The 15,243-nt window shown below is 45.8% G+C and overlaps 1 protein-coding gene and 1 long non-coding RNA gene across 9 annotated transcripts; one reads left to right on the top strand and one right to left on the bottom strand.

The window, feature by feature from the left end:
• Window positions 1-982: 982 nt before the first annotated feature.
• On the bottom strand, window positions 983-15,206 carry COQ9 (coenzyme Q9). Of its 8 annotated transcripts, none has more exons than XM_077986254.1 (10): window positions 15,107-15,206; window positions 11,475-11,660; window positions 9,337-9,472; window positions 5,624-5,766; window positions 5,254-5,338; window positions 3,926-4,030; window positions 2,552-2,707; window positions 2,159-2,212; window positions 1,880-1,967; window positions 983-1,664 (listed from the first exon to the last, which is right to left on the bottom strand). In XM_077986254.1, the coding sequence occupies exons 4-9, from the start codon at window positions 5,734-5,736 to the stop codon at window positions 1,917-1,919; spliced, it is 564 nt and encodes a 187-aa protein (XP_077842380.1). In that variant the 5' UTR covers window positions 5,737-5,766; window positions 9,337-9,472; window positions 11,475-11,660; window positions 15,107-15,206; the 3' UTR covers window positions 983-1,664; window positions 1,880-1,916. The 8 variants fall into 8 exon arrangements, 6 of the variants coding, with proteins under 6 accessions (XP_077842380.1, XP_014981732.3, XP_077842381.1 ...); XM_015126246.3 differs by having other exon boundaries at window positions 11,475-11,643; XR_013411795.1 differs by lacking the exon at window positions 1,880-1,967 and having other exon boundaries at window positions 2,159-2,291; window positions 11,475-11,643.
• LOC144338048 (uncharacterized) lies at window positions 10,346-15,191 on the top strand. Its single transcript, XR_013411809.1, has 3 exons — window positions 10,346-10,640; window positions 11,263-12,312; window positions 14,229-15,191. It is a non-coding gene; the product is annotated as an uncharacterized LOC144338048 (long non-coding RNA).
• Window positions 15,207-15,243: the final 37 nt, after the last annotated feature.

Raw genomic sequence — 15,243 nt, 5'->3', positions numbered from 1 at the left:
AGTATGGACCATGCACTTCTGAAAACTTCAGGAAAAGATATAATATTCTTTAACCTAATGCTTCCTCTGCAGTCTGTGTAGCTGCGGTGGGTGAGTGGGAGCTCTTTGTCTCTGCATCTCCAGTGCCTCGCAGTGGGCACCATGTGGGGTGCATGCTCAACCAACAACTACTGAAGTCCCCTAAACAGACTGGAGAGAGTCTCAAACTCTCAATGGGCCTCAAACAAAGTGGCGGCTGCTCCAACAGACAAAAGCTCTAAAATAGAACTTGACAGGAGCTACATTTAAGAGGTGGGAGAAGAGTAACCAGATAAAGAGTTTGCCTTTGCAAAGACTGACACCTCTTCCTGAGACAGAGGGTGGGCACTGATGGAACCCTGCTCCATAGCCTGTGTCATCTCTGTAAATTAAGAATTATGGTTGTCTGCTGAGTGTGAGATGGATGCTATGAAGGAAAAAGGAGAATGCAATGAAAACTGGAACAGCTACTGCAAAAACTTCACAGGATGTCAAAAGATACAAGGAATGAAGAGAGGTACAAAAAAGATCCAGTGGAAGACCCACAAGAGATCTGAAATTCAATTAGTTGCTGACTTCCCCCAATAATATTTAGCTGACTTAGGCAGAAGAGAGCAAAGCAGAAAACAGAGCTAACCAGACATGCAAAGGGAACCCAGCCAGTGTACAGGCTGAGAAAATTACTGGGGCTAAAGAATGTACCACTGAAATCGTCAGACAAGGGCAGCCAAGAGAGCTAATGGTCTGTGGGAAGGCTTCTGTTACCCCTATTTTACTGATGGGAAGACTTGAGCCCAGAAACGCAGAGGTACCATAACTACTACTGTGTACTAGGCAGTGGCAGCGCCAGAACACAGGTCTCCTGGCTGCCAGCCTCAAGCCTCTTCCATAACACCTCTGTCTCCCTCTGGGGTCTTGGATACCTATCATGGTTGATAAGCAAACTAACTACACAATAGGAAACTACTTCAAACATATTTATTATTTTTAGACTCAAAATACACTAATAATCCTGCGATGCATGCTGGTGTCATATGACACCAGGCCTGGGATCACACCTCTGTCCAGCAGGCACTTGTCTCGGGTGAGTTTTCTGAGGGGTTTCCCAGGAGTAGCATCTCAGGACACCTGAGAGGGAGGGGGGTGCAAGGAACACCTCTGTGTGCACACGCCTGTGCTGTGCTGGGGATGAGCTGTCACCTTGAGGTGGCATGAGGCATGCGTCACCTTGACTCTGGCTTGGGAGCCCCAAGGTTAATGGAAGGTTAAGACATGATCAAGGTGCCCATGAGATCGTGACAGGGACATGCTGGGTTTCTGTGGCTTGACTGCTTGGATGAACATCTCATTTTTCAATCACACAATTGCAGTGCAGAAAGGCATCAGGAGGCTTGGTCTGGTATTAGGAACTGAAGAAGCGGCCCAATCCCTGACCAGAACGGTAGCATCAAATGCCTTGTGGTTTCCAGGTGGCTGTGGTAGTGTCTCAGGAGTCCTTTAGTGTGTTCTCATGAACACCAGGTTACACGGATGGCACCTCATACTTTTCAAAGCTCTTTTAATCTGTCCACTCATTCTCTTCTAGGCATTGTAGCTTACACCGTTTCCTCTCACCGACGCTGGTTTAGACCTGTCAAGTTCTTGAGCTGACACAGGAATGGAAACAAAAAGCATAGTGAGGGCTTACCCTGCCTATAAACTCTAATAGAAAAGATGTAGCTTTTCTTTTTCTTTCTTTTTTTTTTTTTTTTTTTTTTTTGCATAGAGGCAGGGTTTTGCCATGATGCCCAGACTGGCCTCAAACTCCTGGGCTCAAGCGATCTTCCCAAAGTACTGAGATGATATGCATGAGCCACCGCACCTGGCCAAGATCCAGGTTTGCAAGGTGGCAGGTGCAGCTATGATACAGAGACTTGATATACCAGGGTCCCAGGAGTCAGTGATATCTCCTGATAAGAGGAAAAAATAAAGAAGTGGGGTTTTTGGAATCAAGACACTAGGGCTGAACCACTGTTAGCCTTATTATTAGATTATTAGGTTTCCAGGTTAGGGCTACAAAATGATGTGAAGTCAGTAACACATATATCACAGGGCTGGAGTGGGAGACAGGAGGGGCAGGGATGTGCTGGGCAGTACTCACCGTCACCGCTGCACCCATGAGTCCTTGCACCAGTGCCTCTCCTGTGGACTTTACCTAGAAGGAGTCAGTGTCAGGTTCCCTTAGACCACCAACACAAACTTAAAGTTGCGACAGGCAGGATAAATCAGGAGGCCTATAAGCCCCAAAAGGTGGAGACATGAAGGCCACATTACTGGAAGGACAGCTTTGGACAACACAATCACAAATGGGCAAAGTATGGCTCTTAGGGAAGGGCTGGCCTGAGGAAGAACCAGCCAGGCTCCCTGGGAAGGCCCTCAGGACTGTCAGCTGAGGCCAAAAGGGAGCAAGAGCACAGTCAAGTGACCAGCTGTGGCCTGAGGAGAACAGGTATGCCTTCTAAAGAGGGTTCCCCAATGGCTAGTCCCCAGCTACCTGCTTGGCAGTGTGGCCCATGTTCATTGCATCATTAATCCGGTTTTCCAGGAAGCGCCAAGTGTCCTCAAAGTCTGGAGAGGAGTCCTGCATCATCACCAGCTCTGTCGTGTTGTAGATGCCAGCCAGCATGGCTCGGCGGGTGTACCAGTTAAACTGCAAAGAAACCCACGCTACTGCTGTGGGCTGGTGCAAGTCTGAGACAGTTCCTACCCAAGGCCATGGGAACTCCTGGTTCCCTCTTGACTACTTCTTTCTCTCACAGATACATCTGGCCCTCTGGACACCACCACCATCTCAAACTTGACTGAGCATCAGAATTACCTGGTTGATTAAAAATGCAAGCTCCTGGGCCCAACCTCTTAAGAGCAGAGTCAATGGATCTAAATTAAGTGCCAGGAATCAGGATACTTAATAAGTATCCCAGATGATTTCGCTACATCCAATCCATTTTGGAACTGCTAGTAGAAAGCCTACATCTTAGGACATCTGAGTCCCAGAAGATGCTGTAATCAGCCAGTTATGACCAAACCTTGGTATGTTCATCAACAAAGTGAGGGCTGAGACAGGCTCATGGACAGATTACAATACCTGGGCAAAGCTGAGAGTTCAAGTCCCTCAGCAACTTCTGATTGTTCTGGCAAACTGCTCTTCAGAGGACCAGCTCGGCTGCTTGGTGTTTTATTCCTTTAATTTCTTTGCTTTCTAATTTCATTTTCCTACCATCTCTGTCGGCATTATATTCCCACATGGGAGAAGTTTATTAAAACACTTCATTATAACTATGGTGGGAGTATTTCTGTGCCTCCTTATCCAGGATTCCACAAAGTATCATCACATTTTAATTTCCTTTATGAAGGTATATTTTTTAAAATTTCTTACCAGAAATATGATAACATTAACAAGTCAGATTCTTTTCTGGTGCTGTTTAAAGAGCCTTATTGATCTCTTAGCAAAGCAGGTCAAATGGGCTGGGGAAGGGAATTTCTTTTTAAAGCAATGGGTGTTTCCAGGGCATTTCTTTTTTTCAAAAGAGGAATTCTGCTGCAGAATCTACATCTTAGGAGAGAGGGAAATGATAATAAAATGGCAGCCCAATTAGCTTTGCCAATGCTAAAGGCTCTCTGACGCCTGGTGTCACCACCACAAGCTGGAAGAAATAATAACTGGTTTGTGGCTAGAATGCTGGTCCCTGAATGAAGATGACCTAGATCCCACTTTGGCTTCGTGAGGGACCTTCCTCATACCTTAGATGGGAATGACACTGCAGCCCCCCTACAGGGGCTTGTGATCAAAGAAATTTCACAAGCTTCTTGAGGCAATGCTTAACACAAGCCTTTCCCAGCCTCCTGTGGGCCTGCAGAAAGCACTCACATCAGTGGACTGGTCCCCAGCGTAATGCCACATGTCATCCACCATGCTGGTGAGCAGGCTCAGGCTGGACGGGATGTTGTGAGGGAGCATGAGGACGCTGAGGGCCTGGGGAGAGAATGGCAGAGGAGTAAGCTCTGCTCACAGATAATGGTGCATAGCTGACCAGCACCTACCTCTCCAATGAGAGGTAGTATGAGGGAGCCTGCCCAGCTCTGGTTCTCTGAGACCAGCATCTTCACCCACCAGTGTGAGTTCTGGGCAGCTAGCAATGGTGACTACAGCTGAGGAAAGCCAGGGGCATAGCCCTGTCTTATGCAAGCCCAAGCACATTCTCCATCCCTAGCATTTGGAACTGGGAATGCAGAGGGACAGAGGATCTAGACTGGTCTAAGCAAGGATGGGCGATGATACCCCAGTCTGTCACACAGAAGAAACAGCAGAGATAGGAGTCCGTTCACATACATCAGCTCCTACTGTCAAACAAAACAAGGTCCTGCCACTTTACCAATGCTACATCCACTGGGGAGGTGGTCAGAGAGGTCCTGGATCAGCTATAAGGTTTTCTCTTAGTGAGGTAGCCCGGAAGAAAACACTATGCTGAATCAGGAAGGCAGCTGAGAGCCTCTTCCACTGATTTAACTGCAAGGTGGAATGAGTCACACTTGGCCTGGGGTTAGGCACCACCGTAAGTGTTCAAATGTCTATCAACTGAATGACTGAAACTACATGCTCAGTAGTCTTCCAGCTGAGCAAAGGACACAAGATGTCTGAGTCCCTCTCACTTCAGGTGTACTTTCACTCTGTACTTTCTTCACTCAGAGAATGGCCCATACTGTGACATGCTTTAAAACAGAGGAAAAAGGAAGCTTCGGAAAAGGTGAAAAAAACCCTTGCAACAAATATGCCAATTCCAAGCATCACATTGACAATTTGACAAATCCCAGTCCTCGAGATCTAAAATCCACAGGGCTGTTATTCAAGTGAAGACAGCCAATAAAATCTTCTGACTCTTCTAACTTCCTGCATGGATTCCTGCTCCCTGCAGACCTGGTGGCACACTCAGGCCACTAGGAGAACCCCACCCAGGATGGGATCCAGTACCCGGACCACTCACATTTCCAAGAACTGAGACACAGATGGCTCAGGGTCACTCTCTTTGGTATGCCCAAGTTTGAAACCCAGCTCTACCAAGCGTACTAAGTATTCTCGGGTTTATGGAGATTGATGAGCTAAGTTCAACAGTGTACAAAGTCATCTGTGTGAAAGGTTCTGAGAATAACAAATATTAGGATTATTGTTGCTCTGGGGCCTGGATATGGACTCGGTACCCGGGGCCAGTGCTCAATGTATGGGATCAGCATTCTCAGTCTGGTTTCCACTGCATCCCTCAGGAACTGGTCTGTCTTCTTCTTCCTGGAAGAGGGAAAAGAAAACAGTGTGTCTCTGAGCAAAAGGCAGAGGCTTAGTGCTCCACAGTTTACTCAGACCTAGGGAAAAGGGTCCCCACCAGCTCCTGATGCTGGCCTGACTAAAGCTGTCAGAGACAGGCTGCCAGGTGTCAGTCCCATCACAGCAGCAAGGCTGCCCAATGCTACTTTCTTTGGGTTCTGCTTGGATTGGCCTCCTGGGGATAGCTAATAGGGCCCAAGTTCCCTGATCCTTAGCTGCCACCCTGTGTAATAATGCCATGGGACTTACTCTGCCTGGCCCAACTGTACCAGCTTCTGCTCCTCTTCCAGCATGCGTGTGAGCCGGGCATTGCACTCGGTCACAAAATGCAGTATTAGTTCACTGCCATCCTTCCCAAACATGCTGGCCGCTGCACTGGAGAGACCTAGAGACTATAAAAGGGGAGATAGTAAACAGAAAAGTGGTGCCCAAGTGTAGGGTACATTTGTTGCCTGTTCATCACTAGAGCCTCTTCCTAGTGACAGCAGCTTGATTTTCAGTGGGACACCCCTACTCTTCACTCTGGGTCCATGTGATTTTGGTGAAACTGACCACCACCGGTCCCTCCACCCCACAAAGCCCCTTGGTGTGTGTGCAAGAGTGGAATCCAGGCTTGAATAACAAGTTCACAGAGACTAGCTCAGGGATGAACACATCAACAGGTCTTCTTTCTTTTTTAGAAACTAAGCCTTCAGCTGCTTTCTCCAACTTTGCACCTAACACATCTAAGGCCAGTCCTTCCATCTGTTGTCCAGATCCCACAATTCTTGCCTTCAAGGAATTTCACTCTCTTGATTTTGCCTATTTTCTCTTGTAAATTCACCCTCACTCTTGTTTCTTTTTCTTTTTTTTGAGACAGTGTCTCGCTCTGTCACTCAAGCAGTGGTATGACTGCAGCCTTGACCTCTCGGGCTCAAGCAATCGTCCCATCTCAGCCGGGGACCATACGCATGTGCCACCACATCTGGCTAATTTTTAAATGTCTTTGTAGAGATGAGGTCTCGCCATATTGCCCAGGTTGGCCTCAAACTCCTAGTGTCAAGTAATCTTCCCGCCTCAGCCTCCCCAAGTGCTGGGATTACACATGTGAGCCTGGTCCACTCTTGTTTCTGTACTCTTCCCATTTGTGTTCAATCATGTGCAAACTTCCATCTGTTTCCCCTGCTTGGTGCACCATAGTTCTCATCTACCCCTCGCAGCCAAACGCCTCGCCACTTCCTCGCCTTCTATGTACACCTCGATCCACTCCAGTTGATTTCTGACCCAGTTTTCCACTCAAACAGTTGTTGCTCCAGTAACCAATGTCTAGCTGCTTAATCCACACTCTCCTGCTGTGCCTCCAACATCAGGATGCTCTGACTTAGACTTTGACAGCCTATCCTATTCTACCCTCCCCTTAAATGTCCAAGTTCCTTGACAGTCTGGACTCCCCTCTCATATGACATTATATTCTTGCCCTGGACAATCTCACTGACTTCCATAATTACTACATATATATATAGAGAGAGAGAGAGTATATATATGCGCGCTAATAATGCCCAAATGTGTATCTCTAGTCCAGCTATCTCCTCCAGTTCCCGAACTGTATGCCTGATGCCTCCACTGGTTGACTGAAAAACTCCTCATAATCAATAAAGATCAAGGCTGTACCCTTCCCCAAAGCTGGTCCTCTTCCAATGGCCTTACCTTAGAAAACACTACCACTGTATACCCACACATGCAAACTGGCAACTCTGGTGCCATCCTGTCACTCCCTCCCATGTCCAAGCTATTCCCAAACTTACCCACTGCCATTACTCTAAGCCAGACCACCTTATCTCTCCTGGATGTCTGGCAGCAGCCCCCAATGAGTCTCTCTCTGCCTCCAATCCACTTTTCATCCAGCAGCCAAAATGAGCATTTTGAAATGCCAAATTTAATCCAGTATCTTCAATTGTTCTTAGAAGAAAAGCTTGACTCCTTATCATGACCTTTAGGGCGTTGCCTGATTTGACCTTCACTGACCTTTCCAGCCTTGCTCATCTCAAGTCTCTCTTCCTGCACTCTCTGCATGGTGGTTCTCTGTGGTTCCTCTAATGCACCATCCTTCTTTTTCTTTCCACCTTGCCTTTGCAGTTTCTCTATTTGGACTTGTCCATCCCCTACCCACGAAGTCACGTAAAGCCTATTCATTCCTCAATTCTCAGCTCAAAAGCCTTTCCTGACTGCCCTGTTACCCACCCCCTATATATATATATATATTTTTTTTTTTTTTTTTTTTTGAGACAAGGTCTCACTTTGCTGCCCCGGCTGTAGTGCAGTGGCATCATTATGGCTCACTGCAGCCTCGACATACCAGGCTCAAGAGATCCTCCCATCCCAGCCTCCCAACTAGCTGGGACCACAGGCAAGCACCACCATGCCTGGCTAATTTTTGTTTTTTTTGTAGAGATGGGGTCCCTCCCTAGGTTGCCCAGGCTGGTCCCAAACTCCTGGGCTCAAGCAATCCTCCTGCCTTGGCCTCCCGAAGTGCTGGGATTATAGGCATGCACGACTGTGCCCAGCCCTCCATCCCCTTGGTATGACAAATTAAACTATTTGTCATAGTTTAATATGCCACGTTTTCTTTTTTTACTGATGCACTTAAAAATGGTGCTTCTTACAACCAATGGCATCTTAGAGTCAATGAAATATGGTAGTTTTGATCACAGACAATTCTTGCCAATGGGTTGCCTTTAGAACACAACTCCCAACAACCAATTCCATGGTTCATTACTTTTATATCTACAAAATAAAGCCATTCCACCCTATTGAGGGAAAAAACAATCTTGCAGCTGTGACCTGATCTAATGATCAGGTCCCTCCATGATACAGCCCAAGAGCACCTTTCCTTGATAGCACTTACCACATCGTCTAAGTAAATATTTGTATATATTTTATTAATGTTGCTAGACTGGAAGCTCAACAAGGGCAGGAAGCAGGTCCATCTTAACCCCTGTCATGTCCCTTGGACTAGCACAGTGCCTAGGGCACATTATTTGCTCAACAAACATTTAAAGAATGAATCATTTAAAGGGTTTTAATTTGGAAGAACTAGGCATAAATGTTGGTAGTATGATCTTTGGTGTGATTATAGGTGTTTTCTACATTCTTTTTTATATTTGTTTGTATTGTTCAGTTTTCACAATGAGCCTACAGTGGAGTCAGAGCATCTGCATTTCACTAATGAGACTTCTGTTACCAAATGTGCACTTGGGAGTGAGAGAAGACAAGGAAATAACAGTTAAATTTCAGTAAAGCAGCAACCTTGCCCATTGGCCATGGGTAGATGCCCTGCAGCAAGCCTGGGATGGGAGATGCAACTCTGTCATCCCCTCAGTCTCTTGGATGATGGTATCTTGCTATGCTGGAGGACTCTCTACAACATGGCCTGAACATGAGCCTACTGCCTAATCTAAAGCAGCAGTCTCTACTAATGTAGGAAATGCTGTTAGAGTTTCTGGGAAAATAAGATCTGTTGGTCTCCAAAGTGGTGCCTTCTTGGGGGTTTTCAAACACCGTATGTCATTAATTCAAAACTGCATATAGATTTTTCATTTAAAAAATCAGTGTCAATCATAGAAGTGCTCTGTCATAGTTCAAAAGGCAGTATGTTTTCTGTTTTACTGATGCGTTTAAAAATGGTGCTTCTTACAACCAATGGCATCTTAGAGTCAATGAAACATGGTAGTTTTGATCACAGACAATTCTTGCCTAATAGGTTGCCTTTAGAACACAACTCCCAACAACCAACTCCGTGGTACGTTCTTTATAACTACAAAATAAAGCCAGTTCCACCCTATTGGGGGAAAAACCCAGTCAATCTTGCAGCTGTGAGGGGCTCTGAGCTGGACTGGAAGAAGGCATGAGGCCTTCCGCTCTGCCTGGTGTGACTCCATCCTGGCTCATCTTGGTCAGGTGGCTTCACCCTCACCTATACACACCTGGGCTCCTTCTGCAATCGCCTCTGCTGTCCACCCGTGGGTGGGCACGAACTCCAGGGCTGCCGTCAGGATGCGGTCCTGCAGCTGCTCCTCACTTTCATAGCCCTCCTCCTCCTCGCCGCCCTGGTCTGTATACCTGAGACAAGAGGACACAGCCCAGCATACTTCATCTCCTGGCATGTACAATGGGCCTGACCAGAAACTAGGGGCTCTGGATCTCCTCTAAGCACATGCTGGGAAGACATTTATTCTTGTGTCAGTATTAGTGTGGGGTTTTTGTGTTTGTTTGTTTTTTGTTTTTGAGATAGTCTCCCTCTGTCACCCACGATGGAGTGCAATGGTGTGATCTCAGCTCACTACAACCTCCAACTCCTGGGTTCAAGCGATTCTCCTGCCTCAGCCTCCCAAGTAGATGGGACTACAGGCATGCGCCACCATGCCCGGCTAATTTTTGTGTTTTTTAGTAGAGACAGTGTTTCACCATGTTGGCCAGGCTGGTCTCGAACTCCTGACCTCAAGTGATCCGCCTGCCTCGGCCTCCCAAAGCTCTGGGATTACAGGCATGAGCCACCGTGCCTAGCCAGTATCAATGTTTTAATGCCAACAGAGTAAAAACTAGATCATCCTTCCCCTCCCCATAGGCACCGAGAGGAATCCAGCAAATGAGGTCATGTGGTATGAAGGCAACGCTGCACCCTGGAGTTCCTGTCTTCAGCCCTTAGCACACTGTGCTCAGAGGGTTTCTTCATCTAAACTCACACCAGACTACCTCCATGAGGGCAGGAGCAATGCTATGTTACTCACAGGGCCTGGCATGATAGTAGGGCCTCAAAAAATATTTCTTGAATTGAAATGAAAAGTACTTTAGTTAGGAAACCAGAAAAATGAAAAGGAACACTCTAATTTCAGATCTAGAGAAACTTTTCAATGGCAGGATTAGGAAAAAAAAAACCTCTAATGGAAATGTAAATTAGTATTACCTTTCTGGAGGGCAACTGGTCCCATATATGTAACAATTCTTTTTTTTTTTTTTTTTTTTTTTTGAGACAGAGTCTTGCTGTTGTCACCCAGGCTGGAGTGCAGTGGCAGAATCTCAGTTCACTGCAACCTCTGCCACCTGTGTTCAAGCGATTCTCCTGCCTCAGCCTCCCGAGTAGCTGGGACTACAGCCGCCTGCCATTGCACCTGGCTAATTTTTGTATTTTTAATAGAGACAGGGTTTCACCGTGTTAGTCAGGATGGTCTTGATCTCCTGACCTCATGATCCACCCACCTCAGCCTCCCAGAGTGCTGGGATTACAGGCGTGAGCCACCGCGCCCGGCCTGTAACAAATCTTTAAGTGTACATATCCTTTGACTCAGTGCTCCCACTTCTAAGGAGAGATTCACACACTTTATCACATTATTTCTTATACTAGTGAAGGAAATCTAAATATCCATCAGTAAAAAACAATAAAAAACAGGAAATCTAAATATCCATCAAAAAAAATCTAAATATCCATCAATAAAAAAATCTAAATATCCATCAATAAAAAACAGTGTCAAATAAATTTCGGCACAGCTATTTGCTGGAATGTTATACAACTATTAAACTATGAAAAGACATTACAAATGTACTGTTGAGTGAAAAAACAGGTTCTAGAACAGCATGTAGAGTTTATACACATTGTATCTATTCTATACAAAAATGTATATATGAAATAAGCTTAGAGAAACATCTAAAAGGATATTCACAAAAATGTTAGCAGGGTTATCTCTGTAATTTTGGATAAAACTGCTTTATTTTTGTGAACTTCTCTATACTGTTTAGATGTTTTAGAACAAACAGGCACCAATTTTATAAAAACAATAGGTTATTTCCAAAGACAGCCTTGGGGTCGGGTGCAGTGGCTCACACCTGTAATCCCAACACTTTGGGAGGTCTAGGGGGAGGACAGTTTGAAACCTAGGAGTTTGAGACCAGTCTGGGCAATGTAGCGAGAAGTCATCACTACAAAAAATAAAAAATTCTAAAAAACAAAGATGGCCTTGGAAATGAAGGTAGGTATAAAAGGGGATGGAGAGGAGAGAGGAAGTGAAGGAGGAACAGACATACTGAAGCATGTGAAGTGGCCAGAAATAGGTGGATTAGTGCCTACCTGGGGGGTGGATGAGAAGACTCTGGATCAGGTTTTTCTGCCCCCTGTGTCTCAGAATGCTGCTGAGAAAATGAAGGGTGAGGCTGCTGCTTCTGCTCATCTGAAGACCTTAGCCCCACAGCTGAAGCATGGAAGGCACGTGGCACCAGGGCTGGTCGGCAACGGGTCACTGAAACAGAAACTGGGCTGGTCAGTCAGGGACATTCAACAGAGAAGACCCTTTCAGACCCAGAGTGGTAACACAGACAAGGAGGAGGAAAAGCAGGCCAGAGACTCCTCCAGAACCACTTATCCAAGTGTTGGGTCCCACACAAAAATATTGGGCAAACTGGGAACTTTGGGACATGAAGTGGTAGGAAAAGTGGTAAGCCAGGAGACAAGATCTACCTAGCATCTCGACCTGTTTCTACCACTTGTTACTTGTGTGATAACTGGCAAACAATTTTACCCCAATGTGCAGATTTTTAAATCTGCAAATTTAGAGTAATAATTTCTACTTGCTCAATGGGACCACTATGTGGCCCAAACAAAATGTAAAGTGGCTTGTAAATGTTACATATTTATATATATTATGGCAAGAGCTCTGGAGTAGTAATTTAATGTCTCAGTCCTACTCTCCCAGTGTCTATGTGGTATCTTTGGACAAGTCACTAATCTCTGCTTTCTCATCTGCAGTATCTGCAACATCCCCACTTATTTTAAGAAAGATAAGAAGTATGTTTCCTAAGCATAAATTCATACTACTTTTTTATTTCCCAACATTTTTTATTCTAAAAATTTTTTTTTTGGTTTTTTTTTAGTCAGAGTCTCACTCTGTCTCCCAAGCTGGAGTGCAGTGGTACTATCTTGGCTCACTGCAACCTCTGCCTCCCAGGCTCAAGTGATTCTCGTGCCTCAGCCTCCTGAGTAGCTGGGATTACAGGCACCCGCCACTACTCTCGGGCTCATTTTTGTATTTTTAGTAGAGACAGGGTTTCGCCACGTTGGTCAGGCTGGTCTCAAACTCCTGACCTCAAGTGATCGCCTGTCTTGGCCTCCCAGAGTGCTAGCATTACAGGCGTGAACCATCGTCCCCGGCCTATTATAAAAATTTTCAAACATGCAAATTGAAATAATTATGGAATGAACACCTGCATATCTACCACTAGGTTCTACACATCTGTCATTTCTTCATCCATCTTGATTTTTGGTGCATTTGTTGCACATATCAGTATTACTCATCTCTAAACATTTTAGCATGGAAGAGTTCTATGTTCACTGTTTTTTTGAGATGCCATTTACACACAATGAAATGCATAAATCTTAAGTGTACCATTCTATGAGTTTTGACGGATGTATACACTTGCACAGCCTGAACCCAATCTAAACAGAGAACATTACTGTCACCCCAGAAAGTTCTCTTATGCTTTTTCAGTCATTCCCCATTCACACTGTTCTGAATTTTTCACTCTAGGTTAGTTTTTGCTTGTCTTAGTTTTGCCTGTCCTAAGATTTCATCTACATGTACATATTTCAATAAAGCTTCTTTCACTTAGGACTATATATATGTGTGTGTGTATATATATTTATTTATTTTAAGTTTAAATAGGGACAGAGTCTCGCTATGTTGCCCAAGATGGTCTTGAACTCCTTGGCTCAAGCAACCCTCCCACCTTGGCCTCCCAAAGTGTTGGGATTACAGGTGTGACCCACCACACCTGGCCCACTTAGTATATTTTTGAGATTGATCCATATTTTTATGCATATCAGTAGATCTGGCAAAGATTGTCTCCTTGATCAGGCTCTAACCAGGCTCCTCTGAGCCCTCTTCTTATCTAGGCCTCAACCTTGGCCTACAAAGACTTGAACACACACTAACATAACCATCACTCAGGGCCACATACCTTACGATAACCCTACCCACCTTTAAAGTGCCTGCCTGAGAAAACTCAGGCTGTCAAGAAAAAATTTACTGTTTGTTCTGGATAACACTTAAGAAGGATAGGGCTTACGTCTCCCTTTGGGAAAACAGAATCCTAACTTTGTTAACTGCCAGCTAGCAGCCCAATCTCATTTATAATTATTCACTTTCTTGACTCTACTGAGTCCCCACCTGCCTTCCTACCTCCTCCCTCATTTTTTTCTTTGAAACACCCAGTTATTTCTGCATGCACTAAACTCAAGGTTGCGCTCAGTTCATGCTAGACCCTTTTCCCTACTGCAACAGTTATTACTGACTAAAAACGGTCCTTATCACTTTAGTGTCCAGCTTTCTCTTTGACTGATTTTTAGTATTTATCGCAGAATAGTGTTCCATAAAAAATATTATTCTGTTGCTAGACAACTGGACTGTTTCTGTGTTTGGCTACTAAGAATACAATTGTTATGAACATACTTGTACTAACTTTTTTGTAGATACATACCTTCACTTCTCTTGGTAGATCTGTGGGGTCATAGGCATTACTTTAACTACACATCTTTAGTTTGGAATTTTATACAAATACAACAAAAGGGGGCTAGGCGGTGGCTCATGCCTGTAATCCCAACACTTTGGGAGGCTGAGGCAGGCGGATAACTTGAGGTCAGGAGTTTGGGACCCGCCTGGCCAACATGGTGAAACCCCGTCTACTAAAAACAAAAAAGTAGCTGGGCATGGTGGCTCAAGCCTGTAACCCCACCTACTCTGGAGGCTGAGGCAGGAGAACCACTTGAACTAGGGAGGCAGAAGTTGCAGTGAGCCGAGACTGTGCCGCTGCACTCCAGCCTGGGTGACAGAGTGAGACTCCCTCTTAACAACAAAATTAGCCAAGTAGGGTGGCACACACCTGTAGTCCCAGCTCCTTGGGAGGCTGAGGAGCCAGACCCTGTCTCAAAAAAAAAAAAAAAAAGAAAAGAAAAAAAAGAAACAGAACAGTATGTGTAAAAATATCAATATTTTAATACACGTACTGAAAGATATGGCACAAATATCCATAAAACTTTGAAAAGGAAGGAGCGGATGCAAAGTGTGACTGTAGTACCACTGAGGGTCATGAGAAGATTTTAGGTGAAATACAGGTGAACGTTTCATCAGTTATGTATGTATGCTAAAGTGTTAATGCATACATTCTAATTAAGGAAGGCGATATTAGTTTTCCATTTACGACAGTGATATGAAGTTTCCTCTTTCAGAACTCCTATTTAAAAATAAAAATACTGAGTACATAGTGGCAAAGGTGGTAAGAGAGTATCACAGAGTTCATGAAGTGGTGGGGAAACGACTAGCTTTCGGGAAACAATGGACTAGGCTCTCTGTGGCCGTGTCCACCTGTCCTTCTAGTGGACTTGGCAATGGAGTTGAGAATGGGTCTGCGACTGCCAGTTCTGTAACCAACAGGCTCAGGCTGCGTGACCTTCGTACCCCCAGCCCTCTCTGAGGCTCCGCTAACTCCATAAAATGGGGGTGACAGGTCCTGCCCCCCTGCACCTGCCCCGCAGCGGGGCAGGGCCGAAGCTAACCAGGCAGCTCGCCTGAGCCCGCGCCGATGCCCTTCACCTCACCTTGCTCGCGGGCCGCCCCAACGGCCTCTTCCCCCCACCGCCGAACCCAGCTCAAGCCGGCCTCGCGCCCCCTCCGCGCTCCCCGCCTCTCCCCGGCTTGGCAGCCCCCTCACCGGGCAGGCACCGCAACTGCAGAAGCTTCCAGCCCGCCCGGCCAAGCGCACCAGCCACGGCCGCTGCCGTCGCCATTTTGGAAGCGGGCACGTCGCCCACCGCGACGCGACGGGCAGCGTCGGGACCACTGCACTAG

The sequence above is a fragment of the Macaca mulatta genome, chromosome 20 (assembly GCF_049350105.2).
Source record: "Macaca mulatta isolate MMU2019108-1 chromosome 20, T2T-MMU8v2.0, whole genome shotgun sequence".
Classification (NCBI taxonomy): domain Eukaryota; kingdom Metazoa; phylum Chordata; class Mammalia; order Primates; family Cercopithecidae; genus Macaca; species Macaca mulatta.
Note: the sequence above shows the minus strand (reverse complement) of the source record. Positions and strands in the feature narration are given on the sequence as shown.